This window comes from Gambusia affinis, linkage group LG12, assembly GCF_019740435.1.
Source record: "Gambusia affinis linkage group LG12, SWU_Gaff_1.0, whole genome shotgun sequence".
Taxonomy (NCBI): domain Eukaryota; kingdom Metazoa; phylum Chordata; class Actinopteri; order Cyprinodontiformes; family Poeciliidae; genus Gambusia; species Gambusia affinis.
In genome coordinates, this window is record NC_057879.1 from 27,382,827 (window position 1) to 27,404,294 (window position 21,468).

General features: G+C 41.1%; 3 protein-coding genes across 5 annotated transcripts; 1 reads left to right on the forward strand and 2 right to left on the reverse strand.

Annotated features, from left to right (window-relative positions):
• The first annotated feature begins 48 nt into the window (after positions 1–48).
• proca (protein C (inactivator of coagulation factors Va and VIIIa), a) lies at positions 49–6,669 on the forward strand. Of its 2 annotated transcripts, none has more exons than XM_044135256.1 (9): positions 49–286; positions 551–633; positions 1,768–1,925; positions 2,533–2,557; positions 2,863–2,973; positions 3,193–3,333; positions 3,933–4,051; positions 5,062–5,179; positions 6,033–6,669. In XM_044135256.1, exons 2-9 carry the CDS (start codon positions 555–557, stop codon positions 6,599–6,601), a joined length of 1,320 nt encoding a protein of 439 aa, XP_043991191.1. In that variant the 5' UTR covers positions 49–286; positions 551–554; the 3' UTR covers positions 6,602–6,669. The 2 variants fall into 2 exon arrangements, with proteins under 2 accessions (XP_043991191.1, XP_043991192.1); XM_044135257.1 differs by lacking the exon at positions 49–286 and adding an exon at positions 339–460.
• A 152-nt stretch (positions 6,670–6,821) lies between these two features.
• On the reverse strand, positions 6,822–12,413 carry dusp28 (dual specificity phosphatase 28). 2 transcript variants are annotated; one of them, XM_044135335.1, is made up of 4 exons: positions 12,284–12,413; positions 11,742–11,907; positions 10,704–11,095; positions 6,822–9,074 (listed from the first exon to the last, which is right to left on the reverse strand). In XM_044135335.1, the coding sequence occupies exons 3-4, from the start codon at positions 11,049–11,051 to the stop codon at positions 8,973–8,975; spliced, it is 450 nt and encodes a 149-aa protein (XP_043991270.1). In that variant the 5' UTR covers positions 11,052–11,095; positions 11,742–11,907; positions 12,284–12,413; the 3' UTR covers positions 6,822–8,972. The 2 variants fall into 2 exon arrangements, with proteins under 2 accessions (XP_043991270.1, XP_043991269.1); XM_044135334.1 differs by lacking the exon at positions 11,742–11,907 and having other exon boundaries at positions 12,284–12,408.
• Positions 12,414–12,834: 421 nt separating this feature from the next.
• On the reverse strand, positions 12,835–20,678 carry LOC122841728 (zinc finger protein 239-like). The gene is made up of 2 exons (XM_044135289.1): positions 20,261–20,678; positions 12,835–14,418 (listed from the first exon to the last, which is right to left on the reverse strand). The coding sequence occupies exons 1-2, from the start codon at positions 20,430–20,432 to the stop codon at positions 13,445–13,447; spliced, it is 1,146 nt and encodes a 381-aa protein (XP_043991224.1). The 5' UTR covers positions 20,433–20,678; the 3' UTR covers positions 12,835–13,444.
• Between the last annotated feature and the right edge of the window lie 790 nt (positions 20,679–21,468).

The window sequence follows — 21,468 nt, forward strand, 5'->3', positions numbered from 1 at the left end:
TTGTTGACCCAGACAGAAACTGACAAACAGAGGATCAGAGATCAGAACCAGAATCCTCCTGGTTCTGATCCACTTCCTGCTGTTTCATCAGGAGCAGCAGGTTTCTCTGTTGGACACTGAGATGCCGATCGGCCCCAGAGGTGAGTGGGTGGAGGTCAAAGGTGAGGCTGTGTGTTGACAGGCTGAGCTGCAGACTGTGGACTCTCTGTCAACACGGCTGGTCACTCATTAACGCAGCGGCGGCCGACTGGACCAGCGTCTCAGCCTCAGCGCCGCTTCTTCACATGTAAGTATAAAACCTGCTTCTGCCTCTGGAAGCAGCCACTTCCTGCTTCCTGCTTCCTGCTTCCTGCTTCCTGCGTCTTGGCCTGATGATGAGCGGATGGAGCTCAGATTCTGTGGACGGACCGCAGGCCGGGTCGGTTCTGTCCAGAGAACTCTGAGCCTCCAGGCGACTCAGGTCAATATTCCTGTGGAGCTGCGAACGTTTTGGAAAGCAGAACGATCGTCGCTCCCATCGTCTCAGACGTTTTGTGTTTGGTGTCTGCAGTCTGATGGAGCCCACGACTCGCTCCGCGTTCTGCCTGCTGCTCTGCGTGGCTCTGTGGTCGGCGGCAGCCCTCAGCCTGTCAGGTGGGATTACAGAACATTCTTTAAATACAAGGAAAAACTTCCAGAGGAAAAACTTTGGAGGAAATTCTCCTCCTGTCTGTCCTGAACTCAGGGTGATCCGGACATTTCTGATGAAAATGTTCCGGGTTTCATCGTTTTTCAGGGAATTAATAAACATATTTGAGCTGATTGGTGCGGTGCGTCGAACATGACAGAGCAGGTTCTGGTTCTGATCCGTTCAGACAGAACTGCTGCTGGTGGATATAAGATCTCAAAGTGCAAAAGAAACTTTACAGACAAACAGCAAAATAAATGAAAACAAGTTGAGAATAATTTGATTTTAAAATATTTTCTGCTTTTTATTACATTAAAAAGAAAATATTTATTTTATCTCAATATAATGTCATATTTTTGTCCATTGTGATTTATAAAGTGGGATATTATTATTATTATTATTATTATTATTATTATTATTATTATTATTATTATTATTATTATTATTATTATTATTATTATTATTATTGTTATTGTTACAGGTTCTTTTCCTGATACAAAACTTTAATTATTTATATGATTTTTTCCAGAGATTTTAAAATCATTTTGTTCTTGTTTAAGTTTATAACTTCATAGAGAAGAAACATTTTAAATACATTAAAATCTAAATTTGTTCATCCTAACATGAACATAAAGTCATAATTCACAGCAACATGCAGATCAGAAAATGTAAAGCACGGTGGAGGAGGAATGATGATCTGGGATTGTTTTCAATCATTTAGTTTTTACATATTTGTAGCTGTAATACAGTCACATCATAAAACACATGAAGACAAGTTTCCTTTAAAACATGAAGATTCAACTTCCAGCTGCAACCAAATGAAGCTCAACACCAGACTGAAGATCCGGTTCAGTCCGGTTCGGTTCGGTCCGATCTGTTTCTGTTCAACAGAAATTCAGTTACAGATCTGATTCTGTTAAAGTCTGATAAAACCCAAACAGTGAAATGTGTAAACGGTGTGTGTGTTTGTGTGTGTGTCTATTGTGTGTGTTTGTGTGTTTCTGTGTTTCTGTGTGTGTGTTGTGTGCATTGTGTGTGTTTCTGTGTTTCTGTGTGTGTGTTGTGTGCATTGTGTGTGTTTCTGTGTGTTGTGTGTCCAGTGTTCTCCGACCCGTCCTCGGCCCACATGCTGCTCCGGTCCCGTCGGGCCAACAGCTTCCTGGAGGAGCTGAAGCCGCCCTCCAAGGAGCGCGAATGTGTGGAGGAGAGATGTGACTTTGAGGAGGCCAGAGAGATTTTCCAAACCCGGGAGGCGACAGTAAGTTATGAACGAATGAGAACGGAGGAAAACCGACCGGATTCAGGTTCTACTGGGAAGATTTACGGTTTTCAAAACTTTAGATTCTCATAATAATAATAATTTCCACCCAGGAACTCAGAGGTTTCCATCTGTTAAACACTTCAGGGTTTGATGCTTTTCATCCTTCAGATCCGTTTCAGATTTATTGTCCTTCAGCTGCTTAAAATGAACGAATGAACCAAAAAATAAGCAGCAAGAATCAAATATGAACCGAATCTTTCAGAACACATTTTAAATTCATTATGGAGAAATATAACGACAGAAACAGAAACTTTAAGATGAATTTTATGTTTTGAGGAAAAATCTAAATTCTGAATGGAAGAAAAAAAAAATTAAAGAAAAAATGTAAAAAATGTTTTAAGCTAATATGAACTCAGGTCAGACATTCAGCAGTGATTATGAATCATGTTTTAGATTCTGATCTCAAACAGCAATAATCACTGTTCCCATTAAACTACACAGTTTAATGTAGTTTAAACTACAGAGTTCAGCTCCGGCTGAAGGGCCAAACATTCGGCCCTAAACGGTTTCAGATCTTATCTGTGATATTTTGTTTGTCTTGCAGTTGGATTTCTGGACCGTGTACACCGGTGAGTTAAACACCGACAGCATTAAGAAAAACATCCTGAACATGTTTGGAGAGTTTTGCTTTTCTTCATGCTTCAATTTCTCAGAAAACTTCCAACATCTGATGGAGAAACCAGCTGGTCTGACGTACGAAAGTTATTGTAGATGAATTATTGAAAAACAATAACTGACACAAACCAGAAACAGAAAAATTGAAGCAGGAAGCTGCAGGAAAACCTGGATAATAAAAGTGAAAACAGCAGCGGCGGTTTCTGACGCTGTCCGGTCCGGTCCGGTCCGGTCCGGTCCGGTCCGGTCTGTGTTTCAGATGGGAACCAGTGTCAGTCCCACATGTGTGTCCATGGAGACTGCGTGGATCAGCACCAGGACTACAAGTGCCTCTGTTACCATGGATACGAGGGCAGATTCTGCCAATACAGTGAGTCCGACCTTCAACCTGCGGGTCAAAAATATGAACCTGATGAGGGTTCAGGACAGGAGGCTGGTTTCAGTTCAGACCCGGTTTTAACGTGGAGATGATCGTTTATAACCATGTTATAACAAAAAGAGAAAAACACCGAAAACTTACCCAAAACCAAACATTTATGTACGATGCTTAACTTCATTAAACTCCCAATAAAACCTAAACTCTGTCCAGATGTAACAGCCACAAACTGCTCTGTGGACAACGGCGACTGCGACCATGAATGCTCAGAGAGGGACGGCGGCGCGCGGCGGAGCTGCGGCTGCCTGAACGGATACAAACTGGATGACGACTCCAGGAAGTGCAGCCCAAAGAGTGAGAGCGACTCCCAGCCTCAGATCAGCTGACTGCGTTTCGGCTCTGAAAACACTTTAATGAAACTCAGAATATTTTTTAAACTGATGTTTTCAATTTAAAAATGCTGCAATACACGTTACCCACCAGTAGGTGGAGAAACATCCTGAGCACGATTAAAGCTGTGCTGGGCTAAAAATCGATTCGACCTTCAACTTTAATGTTACAAATCTGACATCACAATGATGTCACACCCATATTAACTGTGTTCCAGTTGCAAACTGGGAACCAGTGTGGTCTGCCAGTGTGAAGGTAAACTGTACCATGACAGTGAGCAATTTAGGAGTTACAGACTGACGGAAGTGCAGATTACAAATTTATCTCTCCTGTAATTTTGAGTTAAAAGGTCAAAAATATATTTTTTTAGGTAAAGATTTTTGCTTCAGGGATTCTGAAGTTAATTTTTACCAACTTAAAATCGTAAAATTCCAACTTCAAGTAGAAGAGGAATGCAGCATGCTCCTCTAGATGTAACTGAATAAAGAAAGACAAAGCATGAACTGGCCTGGATTCCTGCTAACATGCTAACATGCTAACATGTTTCCTGTTTGGTGCTGCAGGTGCCTCGTCTTGTGGTCAGATTCTGATCGACAGGTCCGAGTACACCCAGCCGGTGGACGGCCTGCTGCCCTGGACGGTCGGAGGGGAGGTGGGCAAGAAGGGGGAGAGTCCCTGGCAGGTAACCGAGCAACAGGGAAACTCAGAGTTCAGCAGACACCTCGTCTTTGACCAGAATGTGAAAAAAGAGATTTTAATCTGATTTACTTAAGTTTTTTACCATTCTACCTCAAACATAAACCATCAAATACTCAAACTTCAGGATAATAACTCATTCCCACCCTGGAGTCAATAATCAGCTGTTTTTAGAGCCTCATATTTGGAAAGTCCAGACTACAGGAACTGCTCTGCTGGCGATCTCAAGATCAACACAACTTCACCGTCTGCAGAAGTGATAGAAACCCCAACCTGTCCAGTTTTGGCTTTCCAGCTGCAGAAAAGAACTTAGTAACTGGAAAAATTCAAACAGGGTGACTTTACTCCCACCAACCACCCAACCACCCAACCAACCAACCAACCAACCAACCAACCAACCAACAAACCAAGTCTGTGTTGAGTTTCTTCTGGACATTGGAAGGTTTTGCATGTGGGACATTTCTCACTGGAAAGCGACTTTGAGGTGAACCAAAACAGTTTCAGTGGAGACATTTTGTCTCAGAAATGTTTCACTGCAGGAAACATTCCTGAACCTGAAAACCTGAAAACTGGACACTTTGAAGGTTTAGTGGAGCAGATTCCTCTGCAGACGGAGCTGAACGTGATGAAGAGTTAAAAATCATTCAGCTGTGCAGATTGACAAAACAAACGGAAAATTAATTCAAATGGGTGAAAGGAAACAATGATCCACTGTTATAGTTATAAGTTATGGATGTTTTATTATGGATTTTTAGTCAGATTGATTAAAGTTCATACTGTCAACACTGAGCTCTTATTTTGGATTCACAATTCATTTAAAAAAATAAAACAAGTTACTGGGTTTGGAGTAACTTTGCTCAAAGCCAGAAATAATCTTCCAAATTAAAGTCAGATTTGGTTTAAAAATACCAAATTAAAGTAATCTGAATACTTAGTTAAATGTTTTAGCAGTGTGTTTCCGGGCCAGTGTGTGTGTTAATGTATGTTTTTTTCTAGGTGCTGGTTCTGAATGCCAGAGGGCAGTTTCACTGCGGAGGGGTTCTGATTGATGAAAACTGGGTCCTGACCGCTGCCCACTGCCTTGAAAACAACTTCAGGTTCAGCGTCCGGCTGGGTGAGAATCCATGAACCGTCAAACTGAACATAACACAAAAACAAAGAGAAAATGATGCTGGAGTATTTGTACAACTTTTATTTTATCTTCTTTTAATCAGCGCAGCAGGTTTCACTTTTAATTTCAGCCTCTGTTTGTTTCATCAACTTGGGAAAAACTTCAGTCATGTAGCAGAAACTTCAAACGTTGAGCTGCTGTATCTGCTGTGTTGGTGTTTAGGTCCTGAAGATCTGGTTCTATAGATCTACAGAGAGAAACTGAAGGTTTTTTTGGACATCAAGTCTTTGAAGTGATGGTGTCATCAGTGTTGTTAAAGTGATTAGTGTGTGAACACTGAGATCAGTGGTGTGGACGTCACAGTGTTCTGCTGAGTCGTGACTCAGGATGACTCAGCACCCTGTGGTTTTATTGTCATTATTTTTCATATTTAAGTGACCATCTGGGCATTAAAATTAAATGATCTATGAATGATCCAGAGTGATCAGATGAGGATGAAGAGAATAAAACAAGCAGTAAACAAAGACTTAACGGCAAAAGTTTCACTTTCAGTTTCAAGCATCTGACATCCTGATGTGAGTAAAGCCTCAGTATAGCATAGAGTGACATTGAGTGATGTCATTACAGCATCAATGCTGGAGTGTTTTAGTGCATACATGCAGAGAACGTTAATGTGTAAGTAAATTATTCCAACCTCTGGCTGATTTATCGGATGATAAATCTCTTATTCTCCAGGTTTAGATGTGCAGCTCGGCATTGTGGGAGAATTGAGGCAGTTTCTCTTTCTCAAGATGCAATAGTGTGACAGGAGTGTTAAATCATGACACCTCATCGTGATCATCACCTTTTCACTCAGGTGACTACGAGCGAACGAGAAATGAAGGCACAGAGGTTTTGCTTCGAGTCGCCAAAACCTTCAAACATCCCAAGTACAACTCCAGGACGGTGGACAACGACATCGCCCTGATGCGTCTGCAGTCGCCCGCCCTATTCTCCAAATACATCATCCCCGCCTGCTTACCTGGCCGCGCCTTGGCTGAGAAGGTGCTCCACCTGAACGGCACCACCACTGTGGTGACAGGCTGGGGTAAAGATGACAGCGGGAGGTACAGCTCGGCGCTCAACGTCATCAAAGTCCCGCTGGTCAACCACACCTTTTGCAGCCAGCAGATGTTTCCCCATGAAATCACCAACAACGTCCTCTGTGCCGGGATCCTGGGTCGGAAAATCGATGCCTGTGAGGGGGACAGCGGGGGGCCGATGGTCACTCTGTACCGGGGCACCTGGTTCCTGGTCGGCCTCGTGTCGTGGGGCGAGCGCTGTGGCATGGAGGACAAGTTGGGCATCTACACCAAGGTGTCCAACTACAACGAGTGGATCACTCAGGTACAGGAGGAATGGGACCGAGGAGTTCATCCTCAGTAACAGCCAACCGACCCGTCTGGAACGGCCCACTGATGAAAACGTTTTGTTAAATAAACCTGGTAACTCCAGAGAGGCTTCAGAGTTTCTGTTTAATCACCGCTGACCTTCGAACTTCAGGTCAATAACCAGATGTAACATCCAAACTTCTGAAGGGTTTCAAACTCGACTCTTCTGAAGCATCTGAATGTGTTCGATCTTTTCTTCTACAGTCTGCAGTAAAAACGTGCTGCTTTGTTTCAGATTATTTAAATCATGCCGACAGTCTCGTTACTCTGCAGCCAACCGTCCAGCCAGACCCACTAAAGACATCTGACTTCTGTTTGGGAGAAATAATTCAACTTTAACTGAATTGAATTGGATGAATAACAAACTGACAACAGTTGAGTCTCATGGGGGCCGAACATCATTTAGTGTCCAAACAAACATTAAATTGACGATCATCAGATTATCTGACGATGATCTGAGGTGAAATTATGACAAGCAACAAACTTCAACATGATTACACAACAATCAGCTCAGAATGCAGAACTGTTTATTATATTTACTGTCATTTTGCTCCAGATAAAACTGAGTCTACAGCTTCTTAAAGGGACAGCAACACATTCAGGTGTTACATTCACTTAAGGCAGGGGGGCCCAAAGTGGGTCCTGGAGGGCCGACATCCTCATGTTTTAGTTCTCTCCCTGGTTTAACACACCTGAATCAAATGATGGCTCGTTAGAAGGCCTAAGAAGAACGTTGACATGCTGAAAAGTTGTTGGTAGAACCAGAGAGAGAACTGAAACGTGCAGGATGCAATCGGCCCTCCAGGACCCCTGACTTAAGGCTTTTACTGTACGCTAAAATGTTCTAAGAACTGAACACAGTTTGAAGTAGATATGATGACAAAATGATTGAATTCAAGCGGAGTAAAGATGCAGAACATCACGGTGAGAACCAACATCTACAGACGCTTCAACTTCACCAAGTATCACGAGAATATCAACTTATTAAACTACATCCACCTTTCAACAACTTCTGACAAGTTTCCTCTAGAGAACACTTTAAAAACACGGAGTTCTGCTGACCTGAGCTTTTATTCATTTTATTATAATACTGGACAGGATGCTGACTCAGCAAAACATTTATCTCTAAACTCCCTCCAGTTCCCTGGTTTTAAATTTGTGCTTTTGATTAAATGTTTGAAAAACAAAAACAAGTTTCAGGTTAAATATTCATGATGTCAGTTTCCACAAAGAAGCTTTTTTTATTTAGACTTGAGAAATTTAATTTATTATTGCATTTCCCTTTGATAAAACAAATAAAATTTAATCTGTTGTTTTGTATAAAAGGTTGAGAAATGATTCATTAACTCACCTTCCCTCTGAATCCAAACCGGCTTTTCACACACGGATCCAGATCAAAAGTCTAAATGATAGAATTTATTAGACTAAATAATAAAATCTATCATTTAGACTTTATTATTTAGACAGAATCATTTCACTGTTTGCTCCTCAAACTGTTCCTTTAAATCACGATGATGTCACTTTAATCAGGAAATTCATTTCAGATGATTCTGAAAACCAAAGTTATGAAAATCACAGCTGGAGGAAACCTGGAGCGTTTCTCTGTCAAATATAATAATAATAAGTTTTATTGTTTATCTCTAGTTTTGGTCTTTTTGTTTTCTTTCCTAAATTATCATTAATAAAATGTTTTCATCAGTTTTTCTTTTTGTGTTTCTGAGTTTAAATAGAGATTAAATTTGAGAAAAACATTTAAATATGAAACCAGAAAACTTAACAGAACAAAACAGATTTGAAAAATATGTTGGTTCTAAAAAATATTATAATTTAAACACAAAAAAAAATCTATTTGAGGTTCATGGTTTTTATTTAAGAGGAGACATAAATAAAGTTTGTTATTTAAATCTGAAATAAAGATTAAAATAATAAATCATTGAACTCGTTGAAATCCAATCTGCCTGATTTGTTTGTCAAACTTCATTCAATCACCAATAATTATGCTTTTTCATAAAATCAATAAATAAAAGTCTTAACAGATTTGATGTTTAACTTGTTTTTTATGGGTTTATTTTTTAGTTTTTAGATTTGCTGCAGAAGAAAATCTAAAGTTGAAACCCTGCATGTTCTGACGTATTCCACTTATGTTACTTTATGGAATATAAACACTATTTATGTATTTATGAGTCATTAATGTTTTTATTCCTCAACATTTTCTCCCTCAAATCTAATCTCTTGGTTTTTTTGGTTGATTGTTGTTTGATTTCAGAGTTTTTCTCCTGTTGCTCCTCTAACTGACCCAAAGTTTTAGTTTTTAGATTCAGAATCAAACTGATGGTTGTGAATCGGAGCAGAGAGGAAAATCTTCATCAGGACGCTCCTCTCCTCTTCCTCAGCTCCTCCTCGTATCGCTGCAGCTGAGACATGAAGCCGGGGTTCGGATCCACCACGTGCCGAGCCGTTTTCACCCTCTGGGAGGAAACAACAGTCAGGAACCGAAGTTCTGGTCCGGTACCGACACCTGAGCTCAGAGTGAAGGAGGGATGCTGCCCTCTGCTGTTGGTTTAGGGCAGCAACCCTCCTGCCCCAAACCGATCAATAATATTGGTTCGACTGGTTTCTAATCAGTAAACCAATATAAACACCTTGAGACTGCAGGAGCAGATGGATGATTATTGAAACTGTTAGAAAACTTTTGACTATTTCAGTTGGAAAAAATCAACTAAAACTGAACAGAAATGAAGAAATGAAACCAAAAAGAGGCGACAGCAGATTTCTGATCAATCTATCAATCTATCAATCTATCAATCTATCAACCTGATCAATCTATCAACCTGATCAATCTATCAATCTGATCAATCTATCAACCTGATCAATCTATCAATCTATCAACCTGATCAATCTATCAATCTATCAACCTGATCAATCTATCAATCTATCAATAATAATAATTATTCTTATTATTATTACTATTATTATTATTATTATTATTATTATTATTATTATTATTATTACTATTATTATTATTATTATTATTATTATTATTATTATTATTATTATTATTATTACTATTATTATTATCATTGCAACATATTTCATTTATTGATGATGATCTAATTTAAGATATTCAGGTTTTTATTTTACTGTTTCATATTTTTTCTGATTGTTTCATAATTATTGTTTAAGCTGCAGCACTTCAGTTATTCTTTATAAATGTAATTATTAAAAAATCATTTTTAAAAGTTAAAAAGTGAAAGTGATCATGACTGTTGACGTCTAAATGCAGTTAAAGGAGTTTTGATCTAATAATTCAATAAACTGGAGATTTTAAAAATTTCCTTTGATTCTGATGATTGAGTTGGATGAGCTCTTTCCCATCACCCTAATCTTTAGCTCCCTTCACAGATTCTCGTTCAGATCCGTTCTGAAACGCTCCAGAACATTTATACTACTTCCTCAGAATTAAACTGAAATATTATTTCATGACATTTATTTTGAGCCTGAATGTTTTTCCTCTGAACTCAGTGACCTCTGAACTCAGTGACCTCTGAACTCAGTGACCTCTGAACTCAGTCGTCAGCAGGAATCTGTTCCGTCTGCCGGGTCCAGAGTCACCTTGGACATTAAAACCTCGGGTTCTGCTGAGCAGACGGAACCGCTCAGCGCCGGTTCGTTCCTCTTTTCTGTCTGATCCGGTTACAGCTGCTGGTTCTGACCCAGAGTTACAAATATGAACTCAGTGGGATTTTAATGTGTCTGTTAAACATAAAGAAGGTCAAAGGTCACATCGTTCAGTCAGTCGCTGTAATAAAGAGAACAGTTCTTCAGTGTTCAGAACTATTTCACAGAACATTTACAGGTTGAAATAAAAACTCTTCTGTTTGGGCTGAAGCCGAACCGGACCAGGTTCTGCTGGAAAGTCTGAACATATGCAGACGACTCTGTGATTTCTGTTTGCTCCGGTTCTTCTGAACACCAGAACCAAGCTGGATTTATCAGAACCAACATTTACTTTCAACATGTTTTATCCCATCATGACTGGAGGAACCGATTCAGATTCTCTCTACATCAAACCACCAAACCCAAAAGCCCTGGATCACCTGGAAGGCCTCCGCCAGCGTCAGCCTGCGGTGCTTCATCAGGTAGGCGATGCAGATGGTGGCCGAGCGGCTGCGTCCGTTCTTGCAGTAGACCACGCTGCGTCCGCCGCGGCTGGCCTCCTTCTGGATGGCGTCGGCGCAGCGGTCAAAGTGGCGGTACAGATCCTCGCCGGGGTCGTCGTAGACGGGGATCTGCATCCTGGTGACGCCGCTGCTGGTCGGGAACGGCTGCTGCTTGGACACGTTGATGCAGAGCGTCACCGCCTCCTGCTGGATGAGGTCGTCGCTGCAGGCTGAGCGGGCGTTGCTGATGAACAGAGCCTTGGTGACTTTACACAGCTGCAGCATCCTGCCTGACCCTCCTGGGCTTCCTTACCAAAGCTAACAGCTTCCTGGTCGGAAGGAGAAGCATGAGAGTGTTAAACATGGACAGTTTACAAAATTAAGATTACTAAGATTTTATCCACAATCTGCTCAAAGATCTGCTCTCGACTCCTCTGATTCCTGCTGATGGTAAAAGTTTGTTGCCTGGCAGAGAAAACAGACAGAAATCAGAAGTTCTGCACGTTCTCAATTTTCGCTGAAATCTGATTTGTTTTTTCTGCGTCATTGTTCGTGCTGCCGATTAAAAGCGACTTGTGTGTGAACAGTTTCTGACCCCAAAGTGACCCGCAGAAAAGGAAGGTGGACACAACAGCAGGAAAATGGCCGCCGCTGTCTCTGGGTGGATCTGAAGGAGTTTTCAGATCCGACAGCTGGAGAGAAATCTGACTGGACACAGACTTCTTTCATTTCAGAACTTATCATTTCAGTCGTTGTTTACATCCAGATTTACTTCTGGTGCATAATTATGACGCATTCATGACGTAATAGTCGGATGAAATGTGACCTTTCAGACTGCAGACGCTTTGAAAACTATCAGACGTGATTTATTTCCACAAAAAGAAAAAGTGACATAAATCTGACAGTTTGGGAGTAAAAAGGTCGGAGTTTGTCCGTTCAGACTGATAGGAAATAATCTGATTGATTTTCATTTACCTGCTGAGTCAACGAGTCGACAGCGACTCGATATTTCAGTTTGGCTAAAAAAGCAGCGGTGACGCCATCTGGTGGCGGAAACAGGAAGCTACCAACAGATGCTGTCCGCTTCCTGAGGCTGGTGGGAAAAATCCTTCATTTTCCAAGGATTCGATGCTGCTGATCGCTGGATATGTAAAATATGAAATATGTATGTAATAAATAACCAATTAGCTTCTGTAATAAATGTATAACTTTACCCAACAAACCAAACATCCAGAGTTTATTACAGCAGTGAAGTTTCTCCAGCCTGGTCAGTTAAAGTGGAAATGTGTTTTATGTATTTATCTCGTTTTTCATGTTTATGTTTGATTTTAAACGTTTTAGCATTAAACTGAAATAATACATTTAAATCTGGAAACAGTGGATTATTTCAGATGTATCATTTAGGTATAATTCCTTATTTATTCAAAAATAAAAAAAAACATTTCAACACCTAACACACACACACACACACACACACACACACACACACACACACACACACACCCCGTCTGTCTGACCTGCAGCTGGATCCTCCTGAATGAATCCACTGTTCTTCAGAGGAACCCGTTCTCCGTCCGTCCCTGCAGACCGACCGATCCGCTGTGTTCAGGCCTCCTTTTGACCCCCAACTGTTCTGATCAACAACACACACACTCACACACACACACACCCCTCCTGCTGCTATATTTATGCTGCTGACAGCTGCAGGGTCCTAATGCTGCTCAGATTAAAGCCTGAAAGGAACCAGAGAGAGTTTCTGTCTGTCTGTCTGTCTGGAATCGACTGCTTCTGTCTGTCAACTGATGTTTGTAATATTTAGAATCAGCATCATAAAAATCACTTTACTGAAAAATCATGTTTGGTTTTATTTCACCTCAAAGTTCCACCCAGATCTGTTTTCAGCAGATTTTCTGTTTTATGGTTTGAAAATGTGACTGAATGTAGAGCAACACCGACTAGATGAGTCTGGATGTTATTAAATCTTACATATTAAAATAAACATCCATGAATCACTTTAATATTCCATATCTGACTGGAGGGAAATAAAAACAGAGAAGAAAATCTGAAATCTGTTTTTGAATGTTTTAATAAAAATCTGCAGCTGATTAATGAAATTATTCAGGTTTCTCTGTTTCCTACAGATCTATTTCTCTCAGGAATTTTACACACGGATAAAAGGAAAACAAGATTTTAGTAAAACTGGAAAAATTTACAAAATTTAAGTTTACAAAAAAGGATTCCTTACAGCAAAAACCAAAATGACAGATATTTATAGGTTATTGCAGAGGTTGATGTCTGTGGCAGGAAGGATCTCCTGTAGCAGTCTGTTACAGCGAATCAGCAGAAGCCTCTGACTGAAGACAGTGTTGTCATGAATGAGACGCTGCAGGTTGTCTGTGACGTTCTGCTCTTTAGATTCAACCATCCTGACATTAAACCATCAATCGTCTCAAACGCATCGTAACTAAAATGTTCTTCAGAACTTTTCCCACATGTGGCCAGTAGAGGGAGCTGGTTCCCACCGGACTGTGAGGCCTCAGTGTTCAGGTTTTGTTGCAGACTGCTGGAAGATCTCCAGTAGAACAGGTTGTAAACTCACACAGCTTTGATTTACTTTACTTCATCTGTTGTCCCTGCAGACGTTTCGGGACAGACATGTTGACCTCACATGCAGGACCTCAGCCAGATGTGTAAATGTCGCTGGCGTGCGTCGTGGCATGTTTTTTCAGCGTTGCAGCGTATTGAAACCTCTCCCCACACGAGCTACAGGAGTACGGCTTCTCTCCTGTGTGCGTCCTCATGTGGACGATCAGGCTGTTGCTCCGGCTGAATAGTTTCCCGCAGGTTTTGCAGGAGTGCTTCTTCTCGCCGGTGTGCGTCCTCATGTGAGCCTTCAGGTTTCCGCTCTGGGTGAAGCTTTTCCCACAGATCTGGCAGGAATACCTCCGGTCGCCCATGTGGATGGCAGTGTGCCACTTGAAGGCTGATGAGCTGGTGAATCTCTTCCCGCAGGTGTTGCACAGGTATGGCTTCTCCCCAGTGTGGGTTCTCATGTGGACCAACATGCTGTAGCTGCACCTGAAGCTTTTCCCACACGTCTTGCAGGAGTACGGCTTCTCGCCTGTGTGCATCCTCACATGATATCTCAGAGCGGACGCGGCTTTGAAAGATTTCCCACATTCGTTGCAGACGTACGGCTTCACTCCCGTGTGGCTCATGTGATGCATCTTCAGGTGATATTTTTTCCTAAAGACTTTTCCGCAGAAGCCACATTTTAAGGCGTCGCGTCCAGACTGAGAAACACTCTGGTTGTCTGAAACCGGACAAACGTCCTGGTTGATGAGCTCACTGCCATCGTCTTCAGGTCCTTCCTGACCCGCGTGTTCTGTCTTTGTGGATCTTAGATCTACAACCTGGCCTTCTTCGTGATGCACAGTCTGGAGACCATCATAGGTTTCCTCTGCTACTCTGGGCTCACCTTCCCCATACAGAAGCGCCACCAGAAACGTTTTGGACTCTTCCTCCAGCTGATCTGTCTGCAGACTGCTGCTGGGTTCCTCCTGCTCCTCTTTGATCTGTGGCGGTTCTGGCTCCTCCAGCTGCTCGGCAGGAAGCTCCTCCTGCTCCAGATGAACGTGTTGCTGTGGAAGGTCTAAAAGGGAAACAGTTTGGATAAAGTTCAGGAAAACATCAACACAAACCTGTTTCATCACTTACATTTTTATAAAAGGTGAATTTATTTGTGACAAACTTTTGGTAGAAAAGCAAACTACTGACCTCTGCTGGTTAACTGAAAAACAAGCTTTAGGAAGTAGATTAAACTACTTCCTATTTGGGTTTTAACCAACCCATCTTTAGAATTACAGTGAATAACTGTTGGAGCTTTAACTAAAACATTTAGTATGTTTAGCTTTGAGATGCATAAAAATAAAATATATAACCTTTCGTTGACAGTTAATTGCTGCATCGTAGGTGCACAAAGGAGCGCTACAGCAGATCCTTCATCCCACACAACCCTCCATAACGCTGCTTTTATTTGCATATTTAGGCCCGAGCAGCAAAGCGCTGCGAAGGCCTATTGTTTTTGTACTGTTTATTATTTTTTTTATTTTTCTGCCCCCCCAAAGAGGGGCCTTTTTGGAGGCTTTATCATATTCAAAAACTCACCAAACTTGGCGGACACATAGAGACTGTTTAAAATTTACGTATTTTAAGGTCGTCGCAAAAATCGCCAAAAAAACCGCTCAACGGCGCCACCTAGAAATTTTCAAAAGACCCAAACCAATCACTTTACTTTATCGTAGAGACTTGAAATTTGGTACAGTTGTAGAGCTCCCCAAGACGCTCAGAATTTACAATTATAGTCATAGTGCAAGTATCACAGGAAGTCGGCCATTTTGGATCGAAGGTCACATTTTGACCCGATTTTTGCCGTTTATAGCCTTCGTATTTGATCGAACTCCTCCTAGGGATTTCGAGTGATCGGCTTCAAACTCGGTCAGTCTGATCATAAGGCATGGCCGATTAAAAGTTATCAAAACGGTGACTTTTTGAGTATGCTGAAGGGGGGTTAATAGGGGTCAAAGTTCACCGACTCGCCACGAAACTCTAAACAGTTATAACTCCTACACTAAAAGTCTCAGAGGAACCAAACTTTCAGTGATTGAGCATCATGGGTTGACCTAAAATACCCTGGGGTCAAATGATGACATCACTAAGGCCACGCCCCCTGAGAACAGGAAGTGTCATATTTTACTGGGAACGGTCCCTATATTACACCTTTGACCTAATCAACATGAAACTGTGTTAACAGACAGGAAACATATTGCTGTATTGGAGATTCCAGCCCCGACCGGCTTTGATGGAGCAGGTGGGCGTGGCGGCGTGGCGAAGTGACCTCTAACGCCGCTGTCATACGTTTGGCTCTGAATTCCACAGTTTTGGGCCAAACTTCTCCAAACTCACTAGGATGGATCTTTATCCACCCCAAGACAGGAATCCATAATAAAATTTGGTGGGCGTGGCCTAATTTCTCTATAGCGCCCCCTAGAAAATTTTAAATGACCAGCCCCAAGCTATGCTTTAACCCAGAATTATGAAACTTGGCACACATTTGTATCTTGTCAGGACGTACAAAAAAGTCTCTTGGAGCCATGGTCTCAACCCAACAGGAAGTCGGCCATTTTGGAATGAAGTTCCAAAATTGACCCCATTTTTTATGTTTACAGCCTTCGTATTTGATCGAACTCCTCCTACAGTTTTTCAGATACAGACTTCAAAATCGCTCAGCACACACTTGAGGCATCAAAGGTGAAAAGTTATCAAAGGAATTTTCGTACTTCAAAGTATGTGGGCGTGGCTATGTGTCAAACTTTGACTATTCGCCATGAAACTCAAAACAGTTATAACTCCTACATTAAAACTCTCAGAGGAACCAAACTTTCAGTGATTGATCATCATGGGTTGACCTAAAAGACCCTGTGGTCAAATGATGACATCACTCAAGCCACGCCCCCTGAGAACAGGAAGTGTCATGTTTTACTGGGAACGGTCGCTATCTTACACCTTTGACCTAATCAACTTGAAAGTTTTTCCAGACACAGAAGACATTCTGGTGTATTTTGGATTCCAGCCCCGACCGGCTTTGATGGAGCAGGTGGGCGTGGCGCGTGCAGTGACCTCTAACCGCTGTCATTCGTTTGGCTCTGAATTCCACAGTTTTGGGCCAAACTTCTCCAAACTCACTAGGATGGATCCTTATCCACCCCCTGAAAGAAATCCATAATAAAATTTGGTGGGCGTGGCCTAATGTATTTATGGCGCCACATAGAAAATTTTAAATGATCAGCCCTAAGCTATGCTTTAACCTAGAATTACGAAACTTGGTACATATGTGTATCTTTTCAGGACGAACAAAAATGTCTCTTGGAGCCATATTCTAAATTCAACGGATTTTCTGTAATTTTAGATTTTTAAGAAAAAAAAAAAATGTTATTCCCATTAAGTCCTCTTGGTGTCACTGTTACTCCACACATGAATAAGGAGAATTACACAGTATGAGAGAGGTGCTGTAATGGCGATATTAACCACTTGGTGTCACTATCACGCCATACATGACTATGTGTACATTTTACCACTGCAATTCCCAAAGATGCATCTGTGTATTTTGTAGTTCCACAGTTACGTTGTTTTCGATACTTCTGCTGGCTCGTTGGGATAAAAATAGCCTCCACGGATAACATTAACGATCAATCCTTCCTTAATCCCGTCTGCATGTGCGTTTTTATTATGTAAGTATACATTTCCATCTCCTATATTTGCGTTTATATCACTTATTAGCACTAGAGAACTGAATATGACGGTTGACAGTCAAGCTAACGCAGCTAAGCTATCGAAGTGCACCGAAGCATGCATGATTTAACGGAGAGAGCAGCGACTGCAGCTGTCTGACTGCTCATTAATTTTCCCTGAAGTAAAAAAAGAAAAGAAGAATTTCTGATATTTTTATTTTTGAATCATCTTTATAATTAAGAAAATTGTGGAAACATTGTTTCAAAACATCTTGTACGTAGCGCATGCCAAAGCTTAAATCTTATTTCTCAGTTCGGTTTTGCCGCCCCACCCTCCTCCCCTCCGCCGCCCACATATACGTAGCAATGGCTGGCTCGTTGGGATAAAAATAGCCTCCACGGATAACATTCACGATCAATCAAGCCGTCATGATATGTATGCAGTTCGATCTTTATAACGCACGCACGCACGCAATCCCCCCCCCCCTACTCCCCCCCGAAGGGGTGAATATGACGGTTGACAGTCAAGCTAACGTAGCTAAGCTGTCGGACCTAACGAATAGGAGACAGATGTCATGGGTATTAGCGGTGAGATGTCCTGTTGTTGCATTCCAACTTATCAACGTGTTTGCTGCAGAGATGTGGATTCTGGTGAGTCTGATATGCTAAACAATTTCTTGCTCATTTAATGGAAGCCACATTATTTTGTTTGAACCGTACATGGGCTGCACACTCAAAGCTGTGGAGTTTAGTACTTTCAAAATATCCTTACAGTTAAAAGTTTGCCTGGCAAACCTATTAAACGATATTACCTCAAAGGTGTTGACAGGAAGTGAATTTTATTTATTAGACAATAAAATAAACTGGTCCAAAAAACGTGAAAACAGCCACGAATGAACGTGTCCGTAGTTGCCAAGAATTATCATGGCAACTTAACGCCACTATAATAATTAATATTGAGATAAGTGTCACAAATCTGTGCAGCAATCTGAGCTGTGGAATTGCAGGAGGATCGCTGAGCTTTGATATTAAACGCAGGGCCGTAACGCAGAACCTGGAGGCGGTGGGTGGGGTGGGGGGCTTTAAATATGACGGTTGACAGTCAAGCTAACGTAGCTAAGCTGTCGGACATAACGAATAGGAGACAGATGTCATGGGTATTAGCGGTGAGATGTCCTGTTGTTGCATTCCAACTTATCAACGTGTTTGCTGCAGAGATGTGGATTCTGGTGAGTCTGATATGCTAAACAATTTCTTGCTCATTTAATGGAAGCCACATTATTTTGTTTGAACCGTACATGGGCTGCACACTCAAAGCTGTGGAGTTTAGTACTTTCAAAATATCCTTACAGTTAAAAGTTTGCCTGGCAAACCTATTAAACGATATTACCTCAAAGGTGTTGACAGGAAGTGAATTTTATTTATTAGACAATAAAATAAACTGGTCCAAAAAAGGTGAAAACAGCCACGAATGAACGTGTCCGTAGTTGCTAAGAATTATAATGGAAACTTAACGGCACTATAATTATTAATATTGAGATAAGTGTCACAAATATGAGCAGGAGGAGCGCTGAGCTATGATATTAAACGCAGGGCCGTAACGCAGAACCTGGAGGCGGGGGGTGGGGTGTGGGGCTTTAAAGTAATTCTTAGAGTTTTCCACACAGCAGTGGACCACACAAATTACTCACGTTTTTATTTTTTGGACAATCTCCTCTTCAGTTCAACCTTATCAGTGGATACACATTGTTGATGTTACCATTATAAAATAGCTTACAATTAAGAATTGGCAAAGCTCAATGTGATTTTCACAGTAGACGGAGCTCAGAGGAACCAAACCTTCAGTGATTAATCGTCATGTGGTCAAATGATGACATCACTAAGGTTAAACTGTCACACTTAAAGTAAATATTTGTTGTATTTAACATATTTCAGGTAAGAAGTGAACATGTAATGAAATTGATCCTGTCCTCCAATTTTATGTAATTGAACATTACAGCTAACAAATGTGATGATAATGTGAGGTAATACATTTTATGAATTTTTTTTATATAGAGTATATTTTTTAAATACAAAATTAGTTAAATAAAAAAGGGGTCAAATGTAATAAAGATGAATGTGCTTCATCTATACTCTCTAGTAGAACAATTTCACCTTGATTTTGAGTTAATGGGCCACACGATTTGGAAGCTATTGTAGAAATCATATTATTTAATATTAAAATTATTTATCCAACCATCTTCTTACAGCAGGGTGTCAAACTCCAGTCCTCAAGGGCCGCTGTCCTGCAACTTTTAGATGACATCTGTCAATGCTGGCTGAACAGTGTGGGCGTGGCCAAATTGCAAATGTCAGACCCTCGCCATATTCATACGATTGTCTTTAAATCACACATGGATGATCCGATTGGCACCAAACTTGAAATGTAAGACCTGTGGTAACCTTTAAAGAGCTCAAATGTTTTGAAATGTAATTTGACTCCACTGCGCCCCCTAGGTTAATCCATCAGCTATATCTCCGCCGTAAATGGACCGATCTGCGCCAGATTTTTTTTGAGTCGTCGGGGAGCGCTGCCGAACGCATTCACGTGTGTCGTCTGGCGGGCGATTGGGCGGGGAAGGTTCGCGACGGCTCCCGCTGCGGCGAGCGGGCGCCGGCTCTGGAAACGGCGCGAGAGCTTCCGCGGCTGGAACTCCAGCGGTGGCCAGTGAGCCGAGCAGCGCTTGCTGCGACTTTAATTTTACTTGCTTTTTACTTTTTATCTAATGCTATTTTTTTTTTTACCTGTACAGTATTGTCTTATACTAAATATTTGTCATTGCAGTAAAGTCTTTCATTCTTGTTTTTCAAGACAACGTTTTTAAAATTTTATGTTATTCTCTGCCTGACATTTCAGAAAAGATGGGCAAATTTTTTATACTAGAAACTAAAACATGACTGTTTCAGTCATTTCATTTTGCAGGCCTGTTTAAGCTCCGCTTCCTTGGTTCAGTGTGAGGGTAAAGAAGCAACTCATTAGTCCCAGATCATCACCTGAACAGGCAGCATCCTGACCGTGTGTGGCCCTTTAAATCTGGCAGTCATCTCTTCCCATCTGTCTGATAAATGACTGCTTTTAAACCTAGTTGGTAAAAATAACCAACCAGGATCGTCTGGGGGGAACATCCCTGTATTTGCTTATTGAGGTCATATAAAACTCCATACCTGCTGGTTTCTGATGTCTTTGTGTTTCCCAGCTCGTTTCCATCATTCTGCGCTGACGGTCGAGCTCTTCTTCATACTGAATGATGGTTTTCTCAAAAACTCCGAAGATTTCCTCTGCAGCAGCAGCTAGCCGCTGCCTGATGAACTCTCTCACATTCAGAGCTGAACACATTGTTGTTCCTGACCGGAGAAAACCAACAAACAACCCGCACAATGGAGCTACAAGCTACAAGCTATAAGCTAGCTTCTCATTGTTTACTTCCGCCGGGAGGTCAGAAGGTCCGCACCATCTCAACGCCGGCGCACATGGTGGCGCACTGGCTGGGTGGAGTCTGTGTTGAAAGCTCTCTGTCAGCATTTAAAAGCTGATTTCTCCAGATACGAGTCTTTCAGTTTAAGCGGCCTGGGGGCCATTTACGGCCCCTGGACTAATTTTTGTGCGACTGCAATTCAAGAATCATACAAATATGACCCTCTGCAGCTGGTTAATACAGATGGAAACTTTAATTATACCCATTTTATTCATCCACTAACATTGTTTATTATTACACATATGAAATCTTGGAAAAAAACAAATAGTGAATTTGCATTTTCTTTAGTTTTGTCATAAACAGAATCGTGTCTATCCAGTGACCTTTACTCAAAAGCAGACTTGGTTCATTTAAATCTGTTTTTTAAATCATTTTAACATATATTATATTACTCTCTCGTCTTAAACATATATAGCGTGTTGCATTAATTCTTTCTCGCATGTTTGAAAAATCAAATCTCTGTTTTTATTTATTATCTCAATTCTAATGTTAGGAAAACTTTCCACACATAAAAAAATCCAGTAAGTGGAGGCAGAACTAGGGACATTATAGCTTCAACGTAAAATCTCAGACTTTATCATACCAAATGTGATTTTAATAAAAAGAAAAAAAAAATCAATTTCTTTTGTTCAAAAAAGGGTTTATGGTTAAACTTTGCTCTTATTTCAGTCCTCGTTTCTGGGAGTTGAGTTGAATTCAAAGTCCAACTGAAGACAAGCTGATGGCCACAGTGAAGTCTAAAGATTATTACAATATTGTTACTAATCACTGACTTATGACTCTTATTATTTTATTCTTGTATTGTTTCAGCTTTATTTTTTGTTAAATGACTTTATTCTCCATCTTACTGTTTCTTAGTACAGCCCTAAAACTGAAGAACAAATCAGTGGGAATCTG

Coding starts and splice junctions, on each gene's coding strand:
- proca (XM_044135256.1), top strand. CDS start 555: ATGGAGCCCACGACTCGCTCCGCGTTCTGCCTGCTGCTCTGCGTGGCT. Junction 2,558..2,862: donor TTTCTGGACCGTGTACACCG/GTGAGTTAAACA, acceptor TCTGTGTTTCAG/ATGGGAACCAGTGTCAGTCC. Junction 4,052..5,061: donor AGGGGGAGAGTCCCTGGCAG/GTAACCGAGCAA, acceptor GTTTTTTTCTAG/GTGCTGGTTCTGAATGCCAG.
- dusp28 (XM_044135335.1), bottom strand. CDS start 11,051: ATGCTGCAGCTGTGTAAAGTCACCAAGGCTCTGTTCATCAGCAACGCC. Junction 9,075..10,703: donor CGCTGGCGGAGGCCTTCCAG/GTGATCCAGGGC, acceptor GTTTCCTCCCAG/AGGGTGAAAACGGCTCGGCA.
- LOC122841728 (XM_044135289.1), bottom strand. CDS start 20,432: ATGTGTTCAGCTCTGAATGTGAGAGAGTTCATCAGGCAGCGGCTAGCT. Junction 14,419..20,260: donor AAGACATCAGAAACCAGCAG/GTATGGAGTTTT, acceptor TTTCCCTTTTAG/ACCTTCCACAGCAACACGTT.